Raw genomic sequence first — 27,554 nt, forward strand, 5'->3', positions numbered from 1 at the left:
ACTTGGGCTTTTCCCCAACCTAGAATCCATTACTGACTGCATTACCACTACTTAACCATAAGCTTTCTCAGCATACGAGAGGCAAAACTGTTTCAATAATTATTTTGTTTCTCTAATGTTGAAGTATTCCAGGGCAGTTAGTCTACCATAGTTCAATGGTTGCACAGCAAAGTACTGTGGCTCTCTGTCATAGAAATCTGAAGCTCTATTGACTGTACAGTTTGAAAACTAACGAACAAAAAAAAGAAAACACCCGAAAGTATTTTCAGATACTTTTTAATCAAGTAAATGTGGGTAGAGACCAGCTTGTATAAATATAAGTGTGTTTAAATTTGCTCTTCGGACTTTTCATAATGAAGCTTTACAATATAGGAAAAGTGCTATGAAATTATTCATACGATCACAATCAAGGAATGTTAAAAAAAGAAACTTAAACCAAACTTCTTGTGATTAAGATTGGTTCTTATTATTGAAACACATGTAATGAATCATCATCCTAGGAATACTGAAACATTAATCTTACAACTGAAAACAGTAACTGCACAGAATAGATGTAAGCAAATGATTTAACGTAATGACAGTTTAGAAGAGAAAACAGCAGCCACATATATCTTGTGGAAAAAAAGAGCATGAAGAGTATGAAACAGTTAATACTATGGATGTGTCAGCAGTTCCTCAAAATGGACATGAAGTTTACATTCTGTTAGGGCTTACAAAATACTATTCATGGTAGTTAAACAAAACAAAACCAAACCAAAACCTATCAGCTGCTTGCCTGACAGATTAATAGATACAAGAAAACTAAGCCTGAAGTATTTAGCTTAACAGAGAAAATGATCTTACATGCATACATCCCATTAAGTTCTATGAACAGTTTGTAATTCTGTATAGCAAAATTTATTTGAAGCAGCAGTTTAGCAGAAAGTGACGAAAGGAACATGAAAGATCTTACGAATTCTTTCCGCAAGTCTAATGTGTTGCATAAAGTTCGCACAAGATGGGAGATTTACTGCCCATTTACAAATAAAGGACAATTACATGACAAATATAATAATCAAACATACTAGCTCTGGAATTGCACAAAAAGATACTAATTTCTTTTGGTTGAGATGCATTGTTAAAAACAGTGCTAGCTGAAGAAACATTTGCAAAGATGCAATGTAATCTCCTGCAGTTACAAGGGGACATGACTGAACAGGTAAGACACAGATTCACCATTGTGCGTTCTTCGAATTGCCTCTGCCAAGATCATAGAAATGTCAATAAACTGAAAGAAAAATCAAAATAATTTTTCTGAGATACCAAGAACAATAAACTATGCAGTTTACAGACATATGAACAAACATTCAGTTACCATTGTGCTTTCTTGCCTCTTCTACAAAGTCAAATAACATTAAAACATTAGGTACTTAACATATACATAAGAACTTCAAGTACCAACTCAAAAATTGAGTAGGAAAGCATTGAATAAGATTGCTACATAGGCATACTGCTGAAGACTTCTGGAAGAGGGCATGTTGTCAAAAGGAAACTGTTCTAGCCATCAGATGGCAGTGTCCACTTGACAGTTTTTTTAAGTGCTCATCTTGTTTCAATAAATACTAAATAAATGTGAAGCTTTTTATAAATTCAATGTTGCATTAAAAAAATCCAGTATTTTATGCTTTTCTCCACTCTGTGCTAAGGGAAAACTCCAAAAGGGGACATGACTTCCCAGAACAATATCCTGTAAAAGCTACTTTTCATATGTCAGCTCTGTATTTTCAGTTTCGTTTTTAAAAACAAACATGTCATTGTTATCCTGAGCATTTTCAGTAGTGTATTTTCAAAAAAAAAAATTAGTAAATTAAGTCTAAGGTTTCTGTAGCATGCACAATACCAAAACTAACATAAGTTCCTATGTACAAATATTGTTTAATAATTATAGATCACTCCCCTACCTTGCTCCACTCCACCCCCTAAACACACCAAAAAAACCAGCCAATTTCACAAGAAGTACTATTTCAGTGAGGCATAGTCAATACCAAATATTTTGTATTATATGAATCCCCTTAAAACAGCTCTTTGCAAGCAACAAAGATGCACAATGGGATTTTTTTAAATATTATTTTCCTCTCAAGGCACAAATTCTAGCATCAGTGAACAGTAAAATACAAATCCAGATTTCACACAAATAAAAAAACCAAAAAATATACCACTATACCTGAATTTTTGGGCAGTGTTTCATTTTCTCTTCTTGGGGGATTGTGTTAGTTACCACAACAGCCTCAAACGATGCATTATTAATCCGAGAAATAGCAGGACCAGAAAAGATGCCATGAGTAAGAATGGCATAAACTTTAGTAGCTCCAGCAGATACTAACCTGTAGAACACAAAGGAAAGGAGTGCTGTGATGCATGTCTACATACATGGCTATAGACAAAGCCAGATACAAGTCTCTGTAAAAAACATTTTACACACAAATTCATCCTGGAAGCTACAGGAGGATAAATATCTACAAAATTCAGACAACTTTAAACTTTGTCAGTTTTTATGAATTATAGTCTCACAAAACAAAACTCCAACTAATTAAATAAAAAAGTTCGTATCAGTAGCAGTGATACTAATCTAAAACGCTGCACTTCTGATGATATCGGCACAATGTACAACTGAATTCCAGTACAAGTTTTCTATCTTAATCAGGCAAAAATTAAGATGGTTGGATGGCAGTATTCACAACTCCATTATTGTCCACTTTTATTTTCGTCTGCAATTCAAATAATTCTGCTTGGAAAAAGTTTGAGGAAGAACTGTTAATGATTAAAGGCCTAGCTTACTGCAAAGTTTGGGGAAGACATGCTATTGATTCAAGTACACAGTGAAACAATGCAGTACAGGAAGAACAAGAACATAAATCAAAGAACTAGAACAACTTGTGAAAGAGTCAGAAGCTCTTAATTTGGTTTTGACTGGCCTCTCTGCCTCCAGATGTGCATCTGTGTCCTAGCTGCTTTTTTAGTCTTGCCACTCTTCAGGGCCTCAGTTTGTATTTTATTAGGACAAGCATAGAAAGACAAGGATAAAAGACAAAACCACAGAAACATCATCTCATTTTGAGTGACTCATGAGAATCAATGTTTTCTGGTCATTCTCAGCATTACATTTAGTAGTTGCAACCTACAGGGAGGATGCACTATAACAAGGAATGTGTGTGTACCAAGGGTGTGCACTTAAGTTTGTACTTAAACAAGTTAAACTGCTGTATCTGAAAATACATTTCTTAGTTCACCTGCTTGGTATGCATCTAGGTTGCTGGGATAAAGAGGTCTAAAAAGTATTTTGGTGAGCAAATCTAATTAAGCACAAAGTACATCTCACCTAGATTTCACATTAGTGAAAAGTACTACTTCATGCCAAGTACATGATATAAGGCACAATCACTCAAGCAAAAACACCTTTCATCGTGAACACCACATACACTGAAAGTTTCTGATAGTTTTAGAATTTGCTCTGTAGAAATCTACTATAGGCAAATAATGAAGAGCTTCTTTCATAACACGGAAGAAAGAAAGGCCTCCTTTTTCATAAGGAATAACTTCTGCTATGCACAGAAGTATATACAAGTAATTTGCTAAGGAAAATTGTGATTTTCATCTGCAAAGGGCATAGCCTAGAAGCATGGCTGGGGTCTGATGCAGATTAGTATGCAGAAGGCAAAAAACTGCACAACATCCCTTTGTAAAATGCCATCAAACGTCCATCGAAGTGAAAAGAAACACAAGACCATATGAATCCCCCATCACAATTTTTTTTACATCTTTTTTATCTAGATGAAAATACAAAGTTTACAACTGAAGGCAGTAAACTCATTGGATGATCTTTACTTCCAACCACAAAGAGTATTGTCAAGCTCACTTAAGATTCACCCTGTTGCTCTGACACTGTGTCCAATAAGATTCTACTGAAGGAACTGGCTGCTCATAGCCTGTACAGGCATCCACTTTGCTGGGTAAGAAATTGGCTGGATGACTCGGCCCAGGAGGTAGTAGAGAATGGAGTTAAATCCAGCTGGTGTCCAGTTACAAGCAGTGTTCCCAGGGCTCAGTATGGGAACCAGTTCTGTTTAACATCTTTACCAATGATCTGGATGAAGGGATCAAAAGCACCCTCAGTTAAGTTTGCAGATGAGACACCAAGTTAGGTGGGAGTGTTGATCTGCTTGCTGGTAAGAAGGCTCTACAGAAAGAGCTGGGCAGGCTGGATCAATGGGCCAAAGCCATCTGTATGAGGTTCAACAAGGCTAAGTGTCAGGTCCTGCACATGAGTCACAACACCCTGCAACACTCCAGAGAAGAGCAACAAAGCTGGTGAGGGGGCTGGAGAGCAGGTCTTACGAGGAGCGGCTGAGAGAGCTGGGTTTTTTTAGCCTGGAGAAGAGGAGGCTGAGGGGAGACCTCATTGCTCTCTACAACTACCTGAAAGGAGGTTGTAGAGAGGAGGGTGCTGGCCTCTTCTCCCAAGTGACAGGGGACAGGACAAGAGGGAATGGCCTCAAGCTCTGCCAGGGGAGGTTTAGGCTGGACATTAGGAAAAAATTCTTCACAGAAAGGGTGATTGGGCACTGAAACAGGCTGCCCAGGGAGGTGGTTAAGTCACCTTCCCTGGAGGTGTTTAAGGCACAGGTGGACGAGGTGCTAAGGGGCATGGTTTAGTGTTTGATAGGAATGGTTGGACTCAATGATCCGGTGGGTCTCTTCCAACCTGGTTATTCTATGATTCTATGATTTGAGGAAGAGTGACTGGAAAGCTGCCTGGTGGAAAAAGACCTAAGAATGTTGGCCAATAGCCAACAGCATCCTGGCTTGTATCAGAGTTGTGTGGCCAGCAGGACTACTAAACATACATTGAACACTGGGGAGAAAATACTTCCCAATATTACATCTAGCAAAGCTTTGTGAAAGATTGCCTAAGGAGAGTGGGAAGGCTCCATGACAAGGTTTAAGAAGAGAACAATTTTCTGTATGTCATTTCTGCCTTGGAACTGAAAAATGCACTAGATGGCCCAAGTACCTTCCAAGATATGACTGTTAATTTATTCTGTCCACTGTCTAAATACAGATAACATACATCTGTAAATATTTTCTCAATTCCATGTTCTAAAGGACACAGCTTGATCACAGGACCGTGACATATAGATTCAAGGATCAGAGTGACTTCATGCTACAGAGGTCAGTTTGCATTATAAGTATGCAGGACAAAAATTGTGTTCATTGGCAATCTGCAGGCTACAGAATGGCAAGACAGTGTGCCAATTCATAATACTTACTTGTCTGCTGCATGACATATTGTGCCACATGTGTCAGCCATATCATCAACCAAAATTGCTACTCGGTCTTTCACATCACCAACCAAGACCATTCTGTCCACTTCATTAGCCTTCTTTCTTTCCTTATGAATGAGAGCAAATTCCACGTTCAGTCTGTCAGCAATCGAAGTAACCCTAAGTTACAGAAGAAATACACCACATTTATAGAACTATTTAAAAAGAAGTTACAGAGCCATACATGCATATTTGTCATAAACCAGACTGTTTTCTGCCTTTAAAATTACCACAGCACAATCTTTTACAAGTAATGAGACAGGTCATACAATCTTAATTCACTGCTAATAAGTACAACCAGAGTCCTATGCTATACCCCAGAAATAATTTATTTTTTATTGAATTGACTTCACTTTCTTGTCATTAAGTGCCTAGTGTTGAAAACATTTCAGCTATTCACAAGTTTTTATTAAGCTGCTGCAACAGCTAGTCACACTAGATAATTTAAATTAGAGGTAACCTCAATTCTAAATCTACAGCAGCATGCACTTTAACATCCTAAATGAAAATACCATTGAAGGAATATAAAACCAAACCAAATGGAGAAAACAAACAAGTTAATAGTAATTAATAATTCTTTTAGCAGTACTTGGCTAGTAGTCAGGTACCTTAATTAGTAATTCCCTTAGCAATACACCTGCTTGACAAAGATCTTTTAAAGCTATTCAGGGTGACCTCTGGTGGCCAGACAAACCTCAGTAACAAATTTAATTGGTTACAGACCTTTGACTGCTTTTTTCAGGTTTCTTAGCTGGTAGGCATAGGAACAGGAATAAACAACACCATGCTGGTGCAACTTTGTAGCCAGTCTTTTTTAGATTACTTTTAAACTTTTAAAAAGGTTTACAACATGCACAGTTAGACAATACAGTTCCATTTCTTCACAACTTAAATATGAAGAAGTTATTAGTTGCTGTATTCCAACAACTGGGTGATAAACAAAACCCCCAAATGTTTGGCATTTTTTGTGAACAATACTGTAACTTCACAGCAAGACTCAGTGCCTCAAAGGCATTAAGATATGACTAGAATTTGCATCCCTTATTTCAGTCACAAAATTTAATAAGCTGGGGGAAAAAACCAAGGAAATGATAAGGAACAAAAAAGAATTCAAATATTTCAAATGAGTGCAAGAGTATGTATTTTTTACATTTCTTTAATGCTTAGATTTTAAGACAAATTTTCTTCACATTCTGTTCACTTTTCATCAAGCCAAGTAGTATATTGGAGGCTTATATGTTATATATGGAAAGGCCAAACCATTTTCTTTACATTACCGGAGGTGAAGGAGAAATTGAATTCAGTGAAAGCAACATCTTTCCTTACTTGAACAGTAACTGCATGGTTGTACTACAACAGAAATGTACCAAAGGTAGAATATATCTATCAATGTTAAATATAGTGAGAGTGGTTCCTCAAAAAATAAACTCTTATGATCAACTTGATAACACACAAATATTTGCTGGGGGTGTGCCTGGAAATTCTGCCTCCTGACTTGAATTCTAAACAAAGGCTATATTTTATTTAAAAAAAAAAACAAATCAACAGCAACTGTGAAAACTCTATCCAGATAGGAACAAAGGAATTTAATTAACTGAGTCATTTGAATTTTAGAACAATTTTTATAGTTTAAATTCTTCACATCTTTAACTTCATTAATCTACACAGGAACAACTTTGGAGTTTTAATCAGTCTTGTTTCCCTCTTGATTACTAGGACAAACAGTCACAACAGACCCAAGGACTTAAATTAAAATCAAACTATGACAGTCTGTCATGTTTTTCCCCATATTACATTCCAAATTTTAAACTACTATGGCCTTACAGGATTCTTGCTTTATTTGCCTTTGTTCTCATTCAGTTTTGTAGCTGCAGCATGACCAGCAAAACTTGAGAATAAGCATTTCACCTCAATGGCACACTTTATCACCTCATCAGTCATCGATTCTGAGCTTTTGTGTTAGTTCATACTCCATAGACAACAAATAAAAGACAGTCTGCTAAATTTGTAATGCACTCTGTGAATCAAGAAACACACCAATGAACTAAACTTTTCTATTTTCATCTTTGGCCACCCAAAACACAACTTCATTCCATTTTACTAGTATTCACAGTGCACAACTTAGGGCTAGTAAGTTTAAAGCTGGAATGCAATAACAAAGAAAAGAAACACAACTGAAGCAAGCTCTTACCTAAGTGCCAGCAGGTACAGTGTGGATAGGCCATATGCTTTGACAGAGAAGGGGAACTTAGGCAATTCCAGAGCGAAGCAGAAGAACTGGACTAAAGAAGCAAGCAGCAGGAAAAATCTCTTCCCTCCTGCAGAGGGATTCAGCTAATGAGGCCATATCCACGGAGAGAGAAAAGTATTTTCTTTAGAGTATAGAAAGCTCCTGGATGTTTTAAGCAAAAACAACATTGAAAGAATAAGTTATTCTCTTTCTACAATGCAGTTGGATTCATCAGTGATGTACCCTATAACCTGTACAAATCACAGAGGAAAAGACTAAAACTACTTCATTAACTATATGGAAAACTAATAGTTCTAGGGTTGTACAGTACCTTTTTGCACCACCTGCATCAGGTGAGACTATGATACAGTTTCTCCACTCCAAAATGTTCTCTTTAATCCACTGCAGCACTGCAGGTTCTGCATACAGGTTATCTACTGGAATGTCAAAGAAACCCTAGTCCAAAAGAGAAAGAGTTTCATGAACGTATGTTTATGCCTTACCTGAAATGGAGACACAGGGAAAGAATAAAGCCTTTGTCTTCTGTGTAGAGCAGAAATTTACTTAATAGTTTACGCTAACCTAATTCTGCCCTCTGCTATTACTATCAAATGCAGTCGAATTGGACAGATATTAAGGTCTGTAAAGATCTCACCCAAGAATAGTGAAATAAAGAACAACTGTTCTGAAATGATACAAAAATCGGAGATCATCTTCAGACACTCAAGTAAATTCATGATTGTGAAAAGCCCTCAAAAAAAAAAATCTAGTGAGTAATACTCAACTCCCATAAATTTCAACTGTTTGACAGCAGCATCTCAATATGGGGAAGATTCATTAGTATTTTTTGAGCAGCAGAAATGAAATATCTTTCTGCACAAGTTGTAAAGACAAGAAATGTGCACAGCCACTAATGAAACTGCTTTTTATTTGCATGACAGCTATCTAGCATAATGGGAAATTCTTATTAAACAATACTGGAACAGGAAGAGAAAGCATTTTCTAGAAATAACAAAGTACCTTGAAGAGAGGTACACATGAGAATGACAAATGATGTCTGCTCTGTGTCTAAAGAAAGACTATTGTGATTTGCTGGACCCAGCAGTAAGCCAGCTATATGTTGCCAGCCTCCATCTGCCCTTCTCCTAAGAGAATACGGTCCCCTTGGCTGTAACAACAAAACTCTATCTAAGGCAATACTGTAATTTCTGACCAGGTCAAGATTAAGAAATCTTGCTTCAAACCGTATATTTTGTGTTCTGGGAGCTCTTGCACCAAACTTGGCAAAATCCAGTGAGGGCTCCAATGTACAAGTACTTTAAGTACCTGAAAAAATCACCCAATAAAATCAAGAATGGTCTCTTTCAAAAAGGGAATTTAATTAGAAACACACAGTGAGACTTTCTCTGAACTCTGAGAATTACACTTCTGTATATAGCCTTTCAAAACAATGGGAATAAACAGAAAATTAATATTATTCTTTCACATCAATTCAGTAGAGCCCCAGGCCACAGTTAGTAAAAACTGATAGATACCTGGATCTGAGAAGCATGCAAGTCCATAGTGATGATGTGGTCAGCCCCTGCAACTGACAGCATGTTGGCAACAAGTTTTGCAGAGATTGGAGCCCGACTCTGTGGAATAAAACACAAGTGTTTAAGTTTTAGAAAGATTTCAACTAGATGCAAGGAGTCAGGAGATCAGCTACTTTGATATTTTTTTTTTTTTCCTTTAGAATATTCGGAATCTAGAAGTGAAGAGCTCCAAAACTTTAGCTATACTAGCCTGTCAATACCTAATCTTGTTACTGAGGATTTGAAACTCAGCAAAACATTCAGGAATACCTAAACCAATTTGCACAGTCTGCCTAATAATGCTTTGTAGTAATTAGACTAACAGGCTGATAAAATTTGGGATATAATTTTTTCAATTCTTTCATTTAAAATTTTCAGCTAGCTTTTCTGTAGCAGAAAGACAGACAATCTCCATTTCTCTAAGCCACTGGCCTACATTAATATCCAAATTTCAAACAACTATCCTGTTCTAAAAGAACATCACCCAAACCGAACCAAAGACTGAAGGCAGAGCTAACCCAACTTGTGAAAACGCTGTTTTAAAACAAAGTTAGTATAAAATATTTCTTTGTGATACAGTAAAGCTTGTAATAGACCTGTTGGCTGGGTCTCCTACAACAGCCTATTTATTTATTCTTTTTTTTTTGCTAATTCAGACTTAATTATTGGACGCAATTAGGAGTCTAGAATTCCCAAAGAGGGGTGGTGAAAAACACAGAAGTGGAAGGAAGAAAAGATCTAAAAATGTAATTAGCACAGTTAATGACAATGTCAAGAGCTTTTTAGAAGTAAAAAATAATGTAGAACAAACAGCAACACCAAAAAGATTGAAAATAATGCTTCTTTTTGTTGAGCAACTCCAAAGTTTCTTCAGATTTTTTTTTAAACACTGAAAAAAGCTATGCTGCCCTAGACAGGTATCTCTGTAACACAAATACCAAACAAAGCCTCCTGTTTTGTTTTTGCCAATCTTTAAATAAGGCTAATAGCATAAAGGCAGAACTGCAATTCAGAGGTCCCATCTCAGGCTCTAGTTTTTGCTGGCACAGTATTCTCTTCTCCTACATCTCTTTATCAAATAGCCTGATTTAGCCTTCTAGGAGACTCGCCTCCTTTCACCCCATACACAAAATTACAGAACATCTCTGCTCTCCTTCCACTGACACTTAAGAGAATAACCTAAAATAAGCTGAACCACTGCCAACTTAACCTGGATGCTTTTCCATCCGTGTTATATCAAGAAGCCAGTATTTTCCTCAGCACTTTTGCTAATTTAGGTGGAAACTTGGCATTTCTGTTTTAACTTGTAGATTGTCAACATCCTTCCAGAAATGAAACCAAGATATTGCAGTCTTTCTTATGGCTGGATGAAGTTTATTATCATCATTACATTAATTTTGAAACTTACCTTTTTGTTTGTTTTGTTTCACAGAACATCACACCCATTTGGTCTGTGTAAAACACAGATGATATATGCAACAGCCAGTACTTCCCTAGATCTCTGCAGTTCAGACACATGTAGCTTCTGCAAGAACTTTCTACCATTAGCACTTCAGTGGTAGTTTAATGGTACAGCTAAGTTGGACTAACTGATGATGCTGAAACCAGTGGTTCGCTCCTTGGTTTGTCCCATCCCTTTTTTTCAGACTACACACTTCCACCCTTTCCCTTATGCTGCACATTAGGACTTGCCCGAACCCACAGCAGCCAGATGAGGCAACTCAAACAGAGAGGGTTAAATAACACGGCAAGCCAGGACCACACTTTCTAGTAGAAACAAATAGCTAGTCAGGCTAGCTGCTACAGGCAAATCTCACTCTTCCCAGAACATGGTTTGCCATTTCCACTCCATTCAGCAGACTGAATTTTGCTTTTAGTTTTTTCTGTCCAACGTGAACACCACTTAGCTTACTTCACGTATCAATAGCATGAGTATTATCAACACAAAAAATACTTCCCTGCATCAAGTACTAATGTATACATTACCAGTTGTTACTTCTTTCAGCTGCTGGCCTTGCAGGCTGCCTTCCCAGAAGGAAGAACTTGAAGGTTTTACCACTAGGTAACTTGTTTTAGCAGTCATGCACACATCACAGATTGCCTACAGAGGGTCTTGAAAGAAAAGATAGCCACACACCAACACCTGTTTCTCAAGAGTGGGCTAAGAGGAGATTAAGACAAATGCAGTTTGCAGCTATCTGACAGTTTCCTTTACACAGAAGTGTGCATTAAAAAAAAACAAAACACACACGACATGTTCAAAAGGATTTAAGATTTGATTGCCTGCATAGAAATGAAGTTTTCTGCTACAGGATGATCCAAATTGAAGATGATTTTAAAATCAAATGAAGTGTATTCATGGGAACCTCAGATAACCTGGCCTCATTCAGAAACCTGGATGACAAAAGTGTATGAGAACAAGATTTTCTTTAACTTGGACTTTGTAAAGTTTGCTTTTGATCAGAGAGGCAGAGAGGCAAGCACACAAACAGATTCACATTATTCATTGTTCCATTATTTGACACAATTTAAGAATAGTTGCAGAATTATGAGTGTGAAAAGCAACATTATGTACAGAAAATACATTGTAAAAAAAAAAAATCACTGAGTTATTAGTTTCTAAGCAAAATTCCCCAGTTGCGCATAACAAGTTATATAATTGATTTCTTTCTTTGTGATGCATTACAAATTTATCCACAATTCTCAAAATTACCAAGGGCAAGGGAGGAAATCCACAAAGCTAATATAAACGACCTCATAGAGTAAATATGCAAAGGACAGATAGCTAAAAGTAAAAGTTGTCCATCAAGATTAACATTCTGTTGCCTTTAAGCATCTTATTATATTGCCTTGCTCAAAAATGCACCACATGCACACTGTAAAAAAAAAAAAATCCAAGAAATCCTGAAGATTTATAACTGGAACTTTCACTTCCAAGAAAGCCAGTTGTGACGTATATGGATACTCAATGTTCACTAATTTATTATCTAAATTTATTGTTTGGAAAATGAGATATGCTTTGAAGCTTCAGAAGTTGACAGCCATTATCTTGAATGTCCAGATATATTTTTAACTGGAAGGTAGGAGTTTTCTAGTAGCAAATTATTCCACAGGAGTACTGTCATGGCCTAGGTGAAACACAACTGAAATCAAGAAGTGAAACTTAAAATGTTCCCAGTTATATATAATGTAACCCAGTAAGTTTCACCCTTTAAGGCCATATTAAGGGAAATTCACGGTGTTAGATTAAAAAAAAAAACAAAAAACAGATACCTACCCAACGCTCCACGGACCCCTTCTACAAATCAAAAAAACAAAGTTACATGAGCTGTAGAATACCAAACTCACCTGTCACTCTACTCCTAACTTTTCTCAAATGTACCTCTGAAGCATCCTACATAAATGTGCCCTGCTCACAGCTTAAAAGGTTAGCATAATTAGAGGATGCATAAATGCAACTACGGCCAAAGCAGATACACCTGAGCCTATTTTAAATTAGCTAGCTTGTGTATCAGATGTATCCTAGTTTATTGCAGAGCTTGATTGTGTCTAAATTAATTTACCAACTTCCCTACAATTCCCAGCCATTTTTTAAGCTTCTATTTATCATTTAAAGCTAGTCCAGGTTTCATCCTAAAATTTCCAGGGTAGATTACACAGACCTCACTCAGACTTTCTGCAAGGTCCTTTCCTTAAATAAACAGATGAAGAGCACTTTCATTGTTCTCAGTGACTACAACTGCAACAGAAGCATGAGGGATACAGAGTTATTTCAAGCAGCAAGGATCCAGTCCATTTAGTTCTTCATGGATTAAAGTCAACAATTCAAACCCCAAACCAGCATCCAGCTAGCAAAGATTATACTGCTTCAGGTCGTAGTCATGCAAACTACAGCAACATCCTTCACCAGATAGAAGAAAATGTGTGTATAACTACAGGAAGAAAATAGCTGGCATTTCACTAACACTTCAGGCAGAATATAGAGCTTGTGCACTCAACGTAGGTCAAAGACCAAGTGATGTGATGCAATCCAACAGCAGGAGGAAAGATGTCCCTGTCAATAAGCTGCCCAATGTTGACAGCTATATTATAGCTTATTTTGCAACGTGGAGGTCAACTGCCAAGGTTAATTTCAAAACATGCAAACATTTTCTCAATTGCAAAACAGAAGTAAAAAAAAAAGAAATAAAGAAAAGAGAAATGGCTTGCCTAGAATTGCAGAACTCTGTGACACCCAGAGAACAGTCTGGAATAATGCTCAAAATCTCTGTTAGTGTCTTAGTTACTTTCCTATGCTATTCATATTCAGATGGCATTTCCAAAAGGCAAAATGCTCTTGTGCAACATGCTGGGCTACCACATCAGGGGTTTAAGTGGAAGTCTGCCACCTAGATTTTGGGTACTCTTGACAAGGCATAACCTAGATAAATGGAGAACTTGGGACATACTCATCCTTTTCCCATACCGAGGGCTTACAGGATGCTCTAGCAGAATCTTCCAATATGAATTTGGAAATCAAAACATAGTGAGATGCTTTTTTACCCTCTCAACAAAAGGTTTTTCACTTCCCTTTCAAGCTCTTTCGATAAAAAGAAGTGTTTCAGCTCTTCTGATCAAGAGAGAGCATTATTTAATACAAAACACAGCAAAAATGATGTTCCAAGGGACGTAGGCAAAGAACAGGGAGCTGCCATCTAACTCCTGAATCCACTTCTGTAAGTATAACAAGTGGGTCTTGATAATATTAGTATGGTGTTAGAGAGCCTGCATTCAAAGAATGAATATGCTAGAAAATAACTTTTCTGTATTTAGTTTTTCTTCTCAGACATGACAGGCTGAGCATTACATATTTTATAGTATCTGCTATTAATTTTAGCTTCTGCATTAATTCTCAGTTCTGTTATGTTTAATATAAAGAGAATAAAGAACAACAGAAGGCTTTTAGGACGGTTTGCTTGACGCTCAAACTGAAAGAGAAGGGGTAGTCCATTTATGTAAAGTATTGAAGAAGGCAATTTTCAAAAAAGACAGCCATTACAATCCAAATTTAAAAGCTGAATTCACATTTATTCTTGTTAGCTCTTTTCAAGTGAGTTTAGGTAAAAGTAACATTCACATAACATATTTGAGGTTTTTCCTGTACGTATACAGTAGAGACAGGTAAGTTTAGTTCCGTACTTTTTTAAAATTAAACTCACATGCCAAGGGGTTTGTTACTGTTACCAACTTGGCTGAACCCCTATATTCCTCAATTACAGCAGACCAAATCCAAGAAAAGGGCACTAAGATCACAGGAGTGTTTATGGAGTTTCCATACAAGATTTGGTCTGTATCAAAAAACCCCAGTCATTACAGATATAAAAAATTCTTTTTATCTGTCTTGGAGCATAAAGTGCTGTTTTTATTAATGCTATGCATTGCAGATTTAATCAGTTCCTTCCATATGGCTCTCAGCTTAACCACATAGTGTAAACCCCATCTACATGATGGCTGCAGCACTTCATATTTAGGATTTAATGGCATGAAATTAAAATGTTTGAAAAGGGTGTACTCTCTTCATTTTTAAAGGTTAAAAAAAAAAAAATCAATCTAGAAAAAGCAGGAAAAACAGTCCCATAAGGCAAGGTTTGCTACCAGAGTATGATGCATTATGCCACTTGCATAGGATGCACCTACTTCTTCAAACTGAATCCATACCAGTTATCAAAAACACAAGTAAAAATTACTTTATTATCTCACTCCAATTACCCATAGATGGAACATTTTACCAAATAAGGCTAAAAACCCTCAAATCTTTCAACTCTCTTGAATGTTGATAAAAATATGTTTCTTCTCCAAAAATTTCAAGTTAACAATCTGAAAAAAGGGCTTCCAAAATTACACATTTCTTACCTTGTCTTTTTTATCTTGCCTGGCATAGGGAAAACATGGAATTACAGCAGTCACTCTGGAGGCTGATGCAATCTTGCAAGCATTGATCATGATGAGCAGTTCCATTAAGTTGTCATTTATTTCTCCACAGCCACTCTGAATAATATATACATCTTCTCCTCTCACACTTTCACCAATCTCTACACTGAAAAAACAGGAGATTACCATTTTAGTGCTTGAATTACTGGAAAGTATTATTAAAGAATAGAAAAATAGGTTTGTTTTAACAAACTTTCACAGGTTTATCCCCATTTAGAATAAGATTTTTTTACAGCAACTTGCATAACTGTCCCCTTGATACAAAGTCTATTTCATTATAAGCCAGTCTAAAATGTACTTCAGCCTAAATATGGTCTTTGTAAGGACAGCACTAAACAATAAGCAGTTGTGGCTACAGCACTGACAGCTCCCATCGCTACTACATTTGATACTACTTCTTTGGCTTAGTCTCTGTATTATGTCCTTGCCATCTCTCAAGGAGATGGCCATTTAACCTAGATAAGCACAGAAAAAAAGAGAGCCAACTTTAGAGTATTAAATACTACCTGTATCAAAATACGTGTGTAAAAAGGGCAAATCTTTTCCTAGGATAATGAAAACATTACTAACTTTGAGAAACTACTGCATGTTAGAAAAGAGACACACCAAACCACAACCCAAACCCAAAAATTTGGTTAAAATTTATACTGCGATGTACAAGTATTTTTTAAAGAAAGAATTTTAGAGAAAAGTTAAGAGGGCTGCTCATCCACAGCTCACCATGACTGAACAATTCTAATGCTGTGTCAGTTTTTACATTTGCTCTAATTGTGATTACATACTTGGGTTCCTCATGATAGTATCTAAGAGTTAATTTTTCTTCCACAGATCTCAAGACAAATTCTAGCACTTATCACTGCTCATACAACAGAAGTAAAAAATTAAATATTGGTTATAAATAAATAGGAAAATTAAATCAAATCAGTTGAACACTATTCTTTCTCAATTCCAGACACAAACAAGAGAAATCTACCGCTGAACCATACAAAATTTTCACACCTGTTATTCCAAAACTTACTCATAAAAAAGCAGCAGACTGATATTAATTCTTCCCTGGATTCATGAACAACTTACAAGAAACATACAGGCCCAGTCAACACAGGTTCATGAAAGGCAGGTCCTGCAAAACTAACCTGATGGCCTTCTGTGACAAAGTGACCCGCCTACTGGATGAGGGAAAGGCTGTGGATGTTTCTCACAGCATTCTGCTTGAGAAACTGTCAGCCTCTGGCCTGGACAGGCGCACACTCTCCTGGGAGGAAAACTGGTTGGCTGGCCGGGCCCAGAGAGTGGTGGGAAATGGTGTGAAATCCAGCTGGAGGCCAGTGACAAGTGGGGTTCCCCAGGGCTCAGTGCTGGGTCCAGCCCTGTTCAATGTCTTTATCAATGACCTGGATGAAGGCATCGAGTGCACCCTTAGCAAGTTTGCAGACGACACTAAGCTGGGTGGAAGTGTCGATCAGCTGGAGGGTCGGGAGGCTCTGCAAAGGGATCTGGACAGGCTGGACCGCTGGGCTGAGACCAATGACATGAGGTTGAATAAGGCCAAATGCTGGGTCCTGCACTTGGGGCACAACAACCCTGTGCAGTGCTACAGACTAGGAGAAGTCTGTCTAGAAAGCTGCCTGGAGGAGAGGGACCTGGGGGTGTTGGTTGACAGCGACTGAACATGAGCCAGCAGTGTGCCCAGGTGGCCAAGAAGGCCAATGGCATCTTGGCTTGGATCAGAAACGGCGTGACCAGCAGGTCCAGGGAGGTTATTCTCCCTCTGTACTCAGCACTGGTGAGACCGCTCCTCGAATACTGTGTTCAGTTCTGGGCCCCTCACCACAAGAAGGATGTTGAGGGTCTGGAGCGAGTCCAGAGAAGGGCAACAAAGCCAGTGAAGGGGCTGGAGAAAGTCTTACAAGGAGCAGCTGAGGAAACTGGGGTTGTTTAGCCTGGAGAAGAAGAGGTTGAAGGGAGACCTTATGGCTCTCTACAACTACCTGAAAGGAGGTTGTAGAGAGGAAGGGGCTGGCCTCTTCTCCCAGGCTCCTCCACCAGGTGAGCTGGACATCAAAAAAATGTTCAGGCTGGACATCAGGAAAAAATTTTTCACAGAAAGGGTCACTGGGCACTGAAACAGGCTGCCCTGGGAGGTGGTTGAATCACTATCCCTGGAGGCGTTTAAAGGATGGGTGGATGAGGATCGGGGACATGGTTTAGTGGTTGATAGGAATGGTTGCCCTCGATGATCCTGGAGGTCTTTTCCAACCTAGTGATTCTGTGATTTCCTAAATAATGAGGCAATGAGACCTCTCAAACCCACGATCTACTAAGTTAACTTTAACTATTAAACACTAAAATATCTTGGTCCCTTATTTACAAGGTTGTATCTTTACCCAGGACACAAATAAGCAAGAGCTTCTAGATGGAAACTGTCTGAATGGGTAGAAGAATTTCTCTGATGTGTACTTCAATGCTGAGGCTAGTTCTAGTCAAACACAATCCAAACAGCTATCATTTATCAGCTTCCAGGGTGCTATATAAGACTCATTAGCTTTCTGTAGACTCAAAGCACAGAAAGGAATTTACTGCTTAATAACATCTTAATGATATGCAAACATTTGATTTATTACTATCAAGATAGTTGAGCCTATGCACTCAGCTCCCCTATTTGACTCCTCTGCAGTCCCAGAACAAGCTATAAAACCAACTTATTTCCCTTCTTAATTGAATATTTTTTTTTTGCCCAAAAGTGCTACTGACAGGATTTCTTAAGGCTAAAAGAAAGGAAAACATCTAGCAAACATCAGGATCTCTGGAAGGACAGACGTGGTCAGTGACAGTGTCATCTGCAGATACGTCTGTGTTAATCCAGCAAACCTTTTGAAGGCTTTCATTATGGCACAAAGATGCAATTCTGTGGTCATACAACTGTTACTTCCCTCTCCAAATTTTTGATCAACATAATAGATATTTCTCTGTTTGGAGAAAACTGTTTTGATCAATTATTTTCTTAGTTTGCTTTCCATCTTGGAGCTGAAAAAGTTTTGGTCAACACAAAGTTCAGCAAGACACTAAGCATATGCCATAATTGAAAGAAGCGATTCGGCTTAATTAGAAGCCCTATCAAAACCAACTTGGTATCCAAGTACCACTTCTGGTATCAAAAGTTCCACTTCTCAGAATTAAAACCAGAACGGAATAAACTGAGAAACCTGCCATTGCTTCTGAACAAATAAATCCAGCTCCAAGTCATGCCTCTACCCACTAGCTTATGGACACAGCCTCAACCAGTGTTGTACATTCATGATTACCATTTTGAGGGCTCTGAAAAATGTTAATCGCTACTCAGTACTGACACAGATCTGCTTAATGACAAGTACTGTCACACACCACACCTTTGGAATAGGTTCGAAGAGGAGGAGCACCACATGCAAAAGCTATACAGCATCTCTTTCAACCCATGACTATGAAGTTACCCTCCAGTTCTGGAAATTAAATTAGGATCCATTACACCCTAGAATAAATTAGAATAAAGCTAAGAAGAAAACACTGTCACTTTTCAGGGGAGAGTGTCACTGGAGTGACAAAGGCGGGCAGATTTTAGTACTTGGGTAAAAAAAGTTAGCACTGGTTTCATAGACACATTACGTAATAAGAACAAAACGTAACTGATTGACAAAAATACATGATCTTAATGTGTATACACAGAAGATGCTGAATTATAACACTGATTGTTTTTTCTCCTTTAAAAAAACCCAGTAATTTCTAAGCACACTGCTAAGAAATAACAGGTTTCAGAAGGTCAAGAAATAAATTTTGAGATAAATATATATATGGTTAATACAATGGACTTAAAGTGTTGTTACTTCCATTTCCATTAACTCCTATCTTTTCAATCACATTGGGGTAGCAATAACTTTTTCGTCTTGTAAGCAATATAGAAAAATTATAGTATTTTCTCTCTTTGTGCATTTGAAAATTTTTTGGCTATGCTTTTCAGGCAAGAATGACATACTTATTTAGCACATAGAAATGTGAATGTATGTGTAGAAGTATCTAGAAATACCTTTTTGGGCAGACACCAAAGTTATGTGCAGACTAAAATAAATCAAGCTTAAATTAATACTTTCACAGCACAAGACTAACCTAACTAAAGATGTCAGAGAATAACATAATGTAATTATTGCACAAAGGTCTTCTCCCATCTAACTGGAGACAGCTGTGCATCAGATTAGTATGTCTCATTGCCTGCCTTCTCAAATATTGATAGTGAGAGGTATTGTGTAGAACCAGCCTACAGACACACAATTGCCTATCGAGTCTCACAGTAAAAGACAGTTACTGCGTTGCACATATTCCATCAGACATAGCCTGTACTAACCACATGGGGCGGCACCGTTAGGGGAAGGGGTTGGCGTTATTTTGGAGGTGGTTTGGGTTTTTTGTTTGTTTGTTTGTTTTATTTTGTTTTTTAACACACACTCGGCTATAAACAGGCAAACAATAAGATACTATAAATTATAGTATCAGATATCTGAAGTATTGTATCTCAAATATCTATTAGAAAACACTAAGCTAATAGAAGTCAAACTTCGTGACAGTTATCTTATTTACATTACAACCAAATACCACTTTGACCATTTATATCATGACCTAATTAACTGTCAACCCATTTCAGGGGTTATTTAAACAGTTTCACATAGCGAGGACATAGAGGAAGGACACAAGAACAAGCTCTTGCCTCAAGATTACAAGCTCTGTTTGTCTTATGCAATTTAATCAAATTCACCTATTTGGTAACACTCAGCTTAAATAAACTTCTTGTTCAAGAAGAGTCAACAGAACCAGTACACTAAAAGCCCTTACACCACACAATTGTGTTTTAAAGTAAAAGTTATAGAAATCAAGAGCCCACAGAAGTAATTAACTTTGAGCTAGTTGCTGTGAATCTACAAGCACAAGGCTCCAATTGGGAAAGATACACATAAGACAGGACGTGATGAAAAATTAGTTGAGGCCCAAAACCCACTTACATTACAAACATATTTCGATGGCTGAAGCATTCATTACGCAAAATTCAAAATCAGGAGTAACAGTAGGGTAAGCTCCTTCTGAGCTAGATCTGTACTACAGTTGCGGGAATTTAAAATTTATGCATCCTACATAAAAAAACACAGTTGTGGGGAAGCACAGGAATAAATACACAGAGCCAGACTAAAATAGTAAATAATGGAACGCTATAACTAGGATCCTATTCAAATCATCCTCTTAAAGGACTCTATGTACTTTTTAAAATAATCACAACAAATTAAGTTTCTAGCCTTAGTTATAAGTAGTAAGATACCTCAAGCAATACAGGAGTCAAAATTTAAGGTCTAGAGTCCTCAAACAGTGTGCAAAAAGAATCAATATCTCAAGTGATCAAAAAATCCACAGTTCATTGAAACCCAGCCAATGGAAAGCACCAAGCAGAGGGGTGTGTTTGACCTCTTACCTTTGGGAACATATTTTTCAGAGTGAAGTCTTTTAAGGCAAGACCTCCAACTTACTGGGCAAATATTTCAACTGCTGTAATGTTATATAACAAAGTAGGTACCAGCAAAGCTCAAAGCAACATAAAAACATAATAAAAATATCAGAGTTAGTTTTAAGTCTACAGGCATCCCCTCAACCGTAGGCTCTTCCATTTTGATTAACAGCTCCAAGACCAACGCCCAACTAGATCTTCACTGACAAATGTCCCATCCTAACGGTGGGCACTGGCATGGTAAGCACCACACGATGGGAAATAGCTTCTTACTCTCTACTCTGTTGTGCAGCCTAACACTGCAAGGGGTAAACATCTTCACTTGAGCAGCTCTGCGTTGAGTTACACGCAGTCCAAAAAGAACCCTCAGAAATTTGGAAACAAAGGTTTAACAAAACTGCACACATGTAGAGATTCTTCAAAGGCTAAGTACCAAGCGCTGCAGCTAGGTACATGTGGCATCATTGGCCTTTATTCACTCAGGTCATATTTAAATGTTAAGCATTTGTCATCTACTTAAAGATAAAAAGCACAAGGTATACAGCAAGGCCAACAAAGTAGAAGTCTCAAACCTAAAGTTTTGAAGCACTTTTGGACCTTTGGACCTTCCTAATATAGACAAAACAAACACAACATGCAATCTGGAAACAATTTTTAACTTATTCAACCAAGCTGGTAAAATCTGTTTCTCCAGCCTCCCCTTGCCCATGACAGCATAAGTGAGTAGGGAACAAGTGAAACAACTGCTTCTACTGTTACAGGGAGAGCACAACTCCAGCTGCAAATCACTCTCTCAGCAGCTGGACAGTATGAAAAGACACTTCACATCCTAGCATGTCCCTAATCCCTACCCACCTTCAGCTGATTTATGACCATCTTATCACCTGAGCTTGCTTACTCCACAGTTAGGGGTCTGCAAGCACCACAGCCATCTACTCCAGTAAGAGTGATGCAGATCATGGCCCCCACAGCAACTAAACTCACAGGAGCAGGGCACAGGTACACTACAGGATAGTGAGGTCATGTCTCATCTGAGACAACTGTAACAGTAAAGTTAGAGGATGATGATGATGGGGAAATGGAGAGAAATATTACAACTCAGTGCTGAACTGTGCATCCCTGATATACTGCAGTGATAACAAAATTTCCAAGTTTGTTTCTGATGGTTTCAATTATTTACTTCACCGAAGAAACCATTTTCATTGCCCCACTTTGTGGGAAGTATACTCACATCCATACTTGTAAGAATTCTGCAAGGAAACATCAACGATTTTTTATTATTTTTAAAGATTAAATTTCAGTACAAAATACCAGTTTTAATTATTTACTTACAAATAAAAGGCCCTCATATCAACAGCACACCTTTTTCCATGCAGCAGAAAATATCCCTTTGTAGTCAACTCATTTTCCTCTGTGAAAGCTGAACGGCATGCAGTTATGTTGATATTTCTGAAACAAGCCAGCTTCAATAGATAAACAAGCCTACAGATAGACAGCCTCCAAATTCACGTATGCCAGGTGGGACTTCAATTCCCTTCCTCACTGATCTGTCAAGAACTGCAAAATGACTCAATTTAGCCAGTAAAGGGGGAAGAAGTTAGGAAGCTCATGGGAACAGGTGGGAGCACTAACTTCTTCCACTGGGAGAGATGTGTGTAAGATGATGCCATCTATGACTCCAGTTTCTCCATTTTGAGAGTAACAAGTATTACGAAGACATAGTTAAAGTAGTCTTTACAGAAGCAAGCATACTACGAATTGTAAGAAAATATATTTAAGACATTGTACATTCAATGATAACCTTTTTCTCATCAGCTCAATCACTAAAAATACCTGCACTGGGATTTAATTTTGTATCAACTATGATTAAATGCCATCTCAGTGTATTTGTAGACAATTTAGTGAAAAACTTCAGAGCATTTAGTATCTGTATGCTTTTGTTACATGTCTGTTAAACAGTTCCCCAACACTGAAGCTACAACAATCATGCCTGCTTAAGGATTTCCATTCCTTTCCTCTTCCTCTAGCCTGCCAAACTCTGCTGACAACGGTTACTTGCAGGGTTTGAAGAAGATAAACTGACTGAGCTCCCAGTGCAGCCCTAGCATTTTGCCAGATAAGCAAGAAGGTGGTGCCACCCAAGCTCCTAACATGACACTGTGGCTGTCGCTTAATTGACACACAAGCTTTGAATACTAAGCAGAGTTATCTTTCACAACCAGACATTATTGAGGACTCTGCCAGTCAGCTGAAGGAAAGCAACTGGACTATTGACTTTGGTAGTCAGCTGAAGGAAAGCATTTCCATACAGTTTAGACTGAAGGAAGAAAAAAACATGAGGCAGTGCCTACCAGCTATTGCCCTCACTTCCTTTAGCACAGGCATTTGTCAGTTACAGACCTGTGAGAATACTGAATGTCTAAATCTGAAGAGAACTGGGATATTGCTAGATATGCTGGTCTCAGTATAAAACAAAAAGTGAAGCTTTTCCCATTTGAAATGTTCTGGAGGTAGGAACAAACTGCCCATTTAGCCAGAGCGCTTGTCTGCAGTGGTCCTACCCCTGGCTAACTTCAGGGTAAAGCTTCAGTTCCTCAAACACACCTACATCTGCTAGAAATTGGGACTGAGACATAAATCCTCTTTGAGACAAAATATAATGCAAAATACTCAATGGCTCTTCCCCCTCCCTCCATTCTGTTCTGCAAGGCAGACTAATTGCTCAAGTAACCAGCTTCGAGCTAGGACCTTTTGACAAGGATTTAAGCCCAGGGCTGCGCACAGTTATCAATCTACACACAATTTACATTTAAGAGAATGCAGCAAAGAGCAAAACAAGAGTTTTTAACAAAAGGTGAATCTTCTCTGCAACTTGCTAACTTAACAGATCTGACAAAACAAGAGTTTGTTGACCCTCAGGCCCAGGCTTATCTGTGTGCACAAGGGTTTGCCTGAGCGTCATTGGGACAGTTTGAGGTTCTTTGAGTATTTTAACTGTAAGGTTCTATATTCTGTAATAGTGCAAATGCATTTCATAATGCCAATACACTTGTTTGTAAATTTAAAAACGCAACAACAATACAAACAAAACAATCAGACTGTGCTGGATTACCTTTATATAGGAAGAAAAAAAAGTTTTGCTTACATACACACACAAATGCTATACAGACAGACTGAAAATCCAGATGCCTCAGGAAAGGGCCATTGCAGCATAAGCGTCAGAGCAACTTCAGCTGTAGTTTAATCTCAAAGACATTGTTGAGGAATTCTTATTACTATTGCTGATTTTTTTTTTCTAAAAACATCAGTCTACGAAACTGGAAGGCCAACATCCTGAGAATACTGAAAAAATTAGCCAGTAAAAACATTATATAGTGGATACAACTGTACTTGCTGAAAGGGAAACAAGAACTTCATTTTAGAGCCTCCAAAGCATGAGGTTGTAAAAAAAGAAAATAAAACCAAGCTCTTGAGTATTTAAAGTATTAAGGCATTTGAAGTTCAAGGAAAAAGAAAAAAAGTCAATGTCAGCCTCAGTGTTGCAATAGAAGCAACCAGAAATAATGTATAGATCAGTTACATTCCTCATATCTATACCACACTCCATCCCCACTTTCCTAAGAAAATAAACTGGCACCACTAGGTTAGCCAAACCACTGACATGCCACAAGCACCACTACCTACTTATTTAGTGGCAGAAGCCAATATTACACACCTGGAAAAATAGGCGGAATGGCAGCCTAGAGATTACTGTATTCTGAAGCCTGGAATTCAATTAATTTACATCATAAAACAAATATGCATTTGGAGATAAATTTCTATTTTGGATTAAATTGGAATCAATTATTCTCTGCTTAACACAGCAAACGGCAGAATTAAAGATAAAGTGTCTCTGGACTTCAAATGTTAAAAAAAAAAGATTAGACAAACTAGCAAGAAAGTCATGCAACCAAGTACAAAAGTGAAGTTTTATCATGCAGAGAAGAGATCAAAGAGCAATAAAGTGAATTTGGGGCTGGAAAGACTTGAGAGAAGACTTAAACCTTCATTTAATCAGGAATGAATAGAAGAGTTAGAGTGTGCAAACATTAGGTTACATAAACACCAATGGAAAAGGGTTTATAGTAATGCCAGTGAGTGTAACCAGAACAAGACCAATTAAACTGAGAATGCAAAAACATTGACAGAATAGAAGGACAAGCTTTGCAAGAGCAATTTTAGAATACACCATGTTAATCCTTCAAAGGAAGCAATGAAAACACGCTTGTTTGGGAGATTCAGAACAAGAACAGATAAAAATAAACATACAATAACCTCAAAGACTAGTCAGCTACTGACATTGGGAACTTGTGTTTCAGTATCAGCCGGCAGCCTCATCTCATACATCTATACAGATAAGTAGATGCGCAGTCTTACCAGCTCATGGGATGAACACAAATCTGTCACCTTAGTTTAAAATTCTTCATTAAAAATGAGTAAGTAAAATAGGTGGGTCAGAAAGTAAGATGACAAACTAGTAAAGAGAGGCAATATTGGTAGAGAAAGCACTGGAAATTGCATTCACAAAGAGTCAAGGGGAACAAGCTGTCCCCATGTTTTCAAGCAGGATATCATGCATGGTTATCAGAGTCACTTTCTGCAATTGGCTTGGCTGGCCAGGAACCTAATACACCTGCACTTTCAGTAATAAGCCAAGGCTATCATAACAACTGAGGTACCCTCATGCAGGACAAACAGTCTTGGACTAAGACAGGGAGCCATACAGGAGCTTTTACTGGTCCACCACACAGAGAACTGGCTGCTGCTGTGAAATACACACCAGTCAAAAAATCCTGAAGTGCAATTTACCCCAGGCTCTTTATCAAGCACGTAATCCATCATCACCATCTTGTTCTTATATTCACTCACATACAGACCTACTTATGGGACTGCATAATACACTATAATTCATAAAATCAAGATGATTATATTTACGGAGATAAAGCTGATCAACCATTTAATTATCTATTTGCACACAGTGGGAGAAACCTCAGGTTACAGACAGGCTGCCTGTTGCAAATACACTGCTCACCCCATAACAGACTGTTCTTTATAGAATCATAGAACGGTTTGGATTGGAAGGGACCTTAAAGATCATCCAGTTCCAACCCCCCTGCCATGGTTAGGGACACCTTCCACCAGACCAGGCTGCCCAAGGCCCCATCCAACCTGGCCTTGAACACCGCCAGGGATGCCCACCTTCCCTGGGCAACCTGTGCCAGTGCCTCACCACCCTTATCGTGAGAAATTTCTTCCTAACATCTAATCTAAATCTCCCCTCCTCCAATTCAAAGCCATTCCCCCTCATCCTGTCACTACATGCCCTTGTAGAAAGTCATTCCCCAGCCTTCCTGCAGCCCCTTTCAGGTACTGGAAGGTCGCTATAAGGTCTCCCTGGAGCCTTCAGGCTGAACAACCCCAACTCTCTCCTGTCCTCATAGCAGAGGCGCTCCAGCCCTCTGACCATCTTGGACTCGCCTCAACAGTTCCATATCCTTATGTTTGGGATCCCAGAACCGGACACCACTCTAGGTGGGGTCTCACGAGAGCAGAGCAGAGGGGGAGAGTCACCTCTCTGGACCTCGCTCTTCACGGACTTTCCCGTGCCACCCCTCCCCAGACCCAGGAGCTGCCCCCGGAGCGCTCCCGAGCGAGGCGAGCCCAAGCGGGCCAGCACAGCTCCACACGCCCCTTCAGCCGCCAGCGGCAAGGAGAGCCGGGCAGGAACAAGTGCTGGGGGGGGCAGGCAGGACACCCCCTCCCAAACCACACCGCATTGCCGTGGCTGCACCCGCACCGGGACAGGGGACCCCGCACCGCTCGTGCGGCGCACGGGCTGCGCGGCTTCCGCACCGGAGCGGCGGCATCCACGGCATCCTTAGCACCCCCAGCGCCCCACAGCATCCCCACAGCATCCCCACAGCATCCCCAGTATCCCCCAGCGCGCCCAGAGCACCCCAGCATCCCTCAGCACACCCAGCATCCCCCGCACCCCTCAGCATCCTGAGCACCCTCATCTCCCCCAGCACCCCACAGCATCCCCCAGCACCCCCCCCAGCATCCTGAGCACCCTCAGCTCCCCCAGCACCCCACAGCAACCCCCAGCATCCCAAAGCATCCCTTAGTGTCCCTCAGCATCCCTTAGCATCCCCAGCGCCCCACAGCATCCTGAGCACCCTTATCTCCCCCAGCACCCCACAGCATCCCCAGCATCCCTCAGCGCCCCCCCCCAGCATCCTGAGCACTCTCAGCTCCCCCAGCACCCCTCAGCATCCCCAGAGCACCCCAGCGCCCCCCAGCATCCCCCCCCGCCCCCCTCAGCACCCCCGGCGGGGCCCCGAGCGCAGGTACCGCCGCGCCGGGCGCCGCCCCCTCCGGCGGCGGGAGGCGTCGCGGGTGCGGGTGGGGAAGGGGCCAAGGGGGTCCGGCCGTGCCCGCCCCCGCCCCGCGCACCTGGTCTCCTGGTTGCTGAACTTCTTGGTGACCACCTTGCCCAGCTCCAGCCCGAGCCGATCGGCCACCCGCTGGGACAGATCGTGGTGGGAGCTGCCGCTGAAGAGCACGATGTTCGGCATGGCGGGGGCGGGAGGGGGGGGGGGGGGCGACGGCGGGCGGGGGCGTCGCGTCTGCGGCCAAGGGCAGAGAGGGAGATAGAACGAGGGGATCCGCGGTGCGGGGTCAAATAAGCGGCGCGGCGGACACGGCCCCTCCCTCTCTCCCTCTCCGCCGCCCGGAGCGGGGCGGGGACGGGGCGGGGATGGGCACAGGTAGCGCCGGGAGCACAGGGGGCGGGGCTCTCCCTTCCCCGTCCTCTCTTTCCTCATCCTCACCTTCCCCGTCCTCTCCTTTCTCTTTCCTCATCC

At 39.8% G+C, this 27,554-nt stretch overlaps 1 protein-coding gene across 2 annotated transcripts; it reads right to left on the reverse strand.

Moving 5' to 3' along the window:
• Positions 1–259: 259 nt before the first annotated feature.
• Positions 260–27,349, reverse strand: PRPS2 (phosphoribosyl pyrophosphate synthetase 2). 2 transcript variants are annotated; one of them, XM_069875009.1, is made up of 8 exons: positions 27,145–27,349; positions 15,057–15,240; positions 12,442–12,462; positions 9,126–9,224; positions 7,922–8,046; positions 5,307–5,480; positions 2,204–2,363; positions 260–1,267 (listed from the first exon to the last, which is right to left on the reverse strand). In XM_069875009.1, the coding sequence occupies exons 1-8, from the start codon at positions 27,264–27,266 to the stop codon at positions 1,175–1,177; spliced, it is 978 nt and encodes a 325-aa protein (XP_069731110.1). In that variant the 5' UTR covers positions 27,267–27,349; the 3' UTR covers positions 260–1,174. The 2 variants fall into 2 exon arrangements, with proteins under 2 accessions (XP_069731110.1, XP_069731102.1); XM_069875001.1 differs by lacking the exon at positions 12,442–12,462 and having other exon boundaries at positions 27,145–27,348.
• Positions 27,350–27,554: the final 205 nt, after the last annotated feature.

The sequence above is a fragment of the Phaenicophaeus curvirostris genome, chromosome 1, assembly GCF_032191515.1.
Source record: "Phaenicophaeus curvirostris isolate KB17595 chromosome 1, BPBGC_Pcur_1.0, whole genome shotgun sequence".
Classification (NCBI taxonomy): Eukaryota; Metazoa; Chordata; class Aves; order Cuculiformes; family Cuculidae; genus Phaenicophaeus; species Phaenicophaeus curvirostris.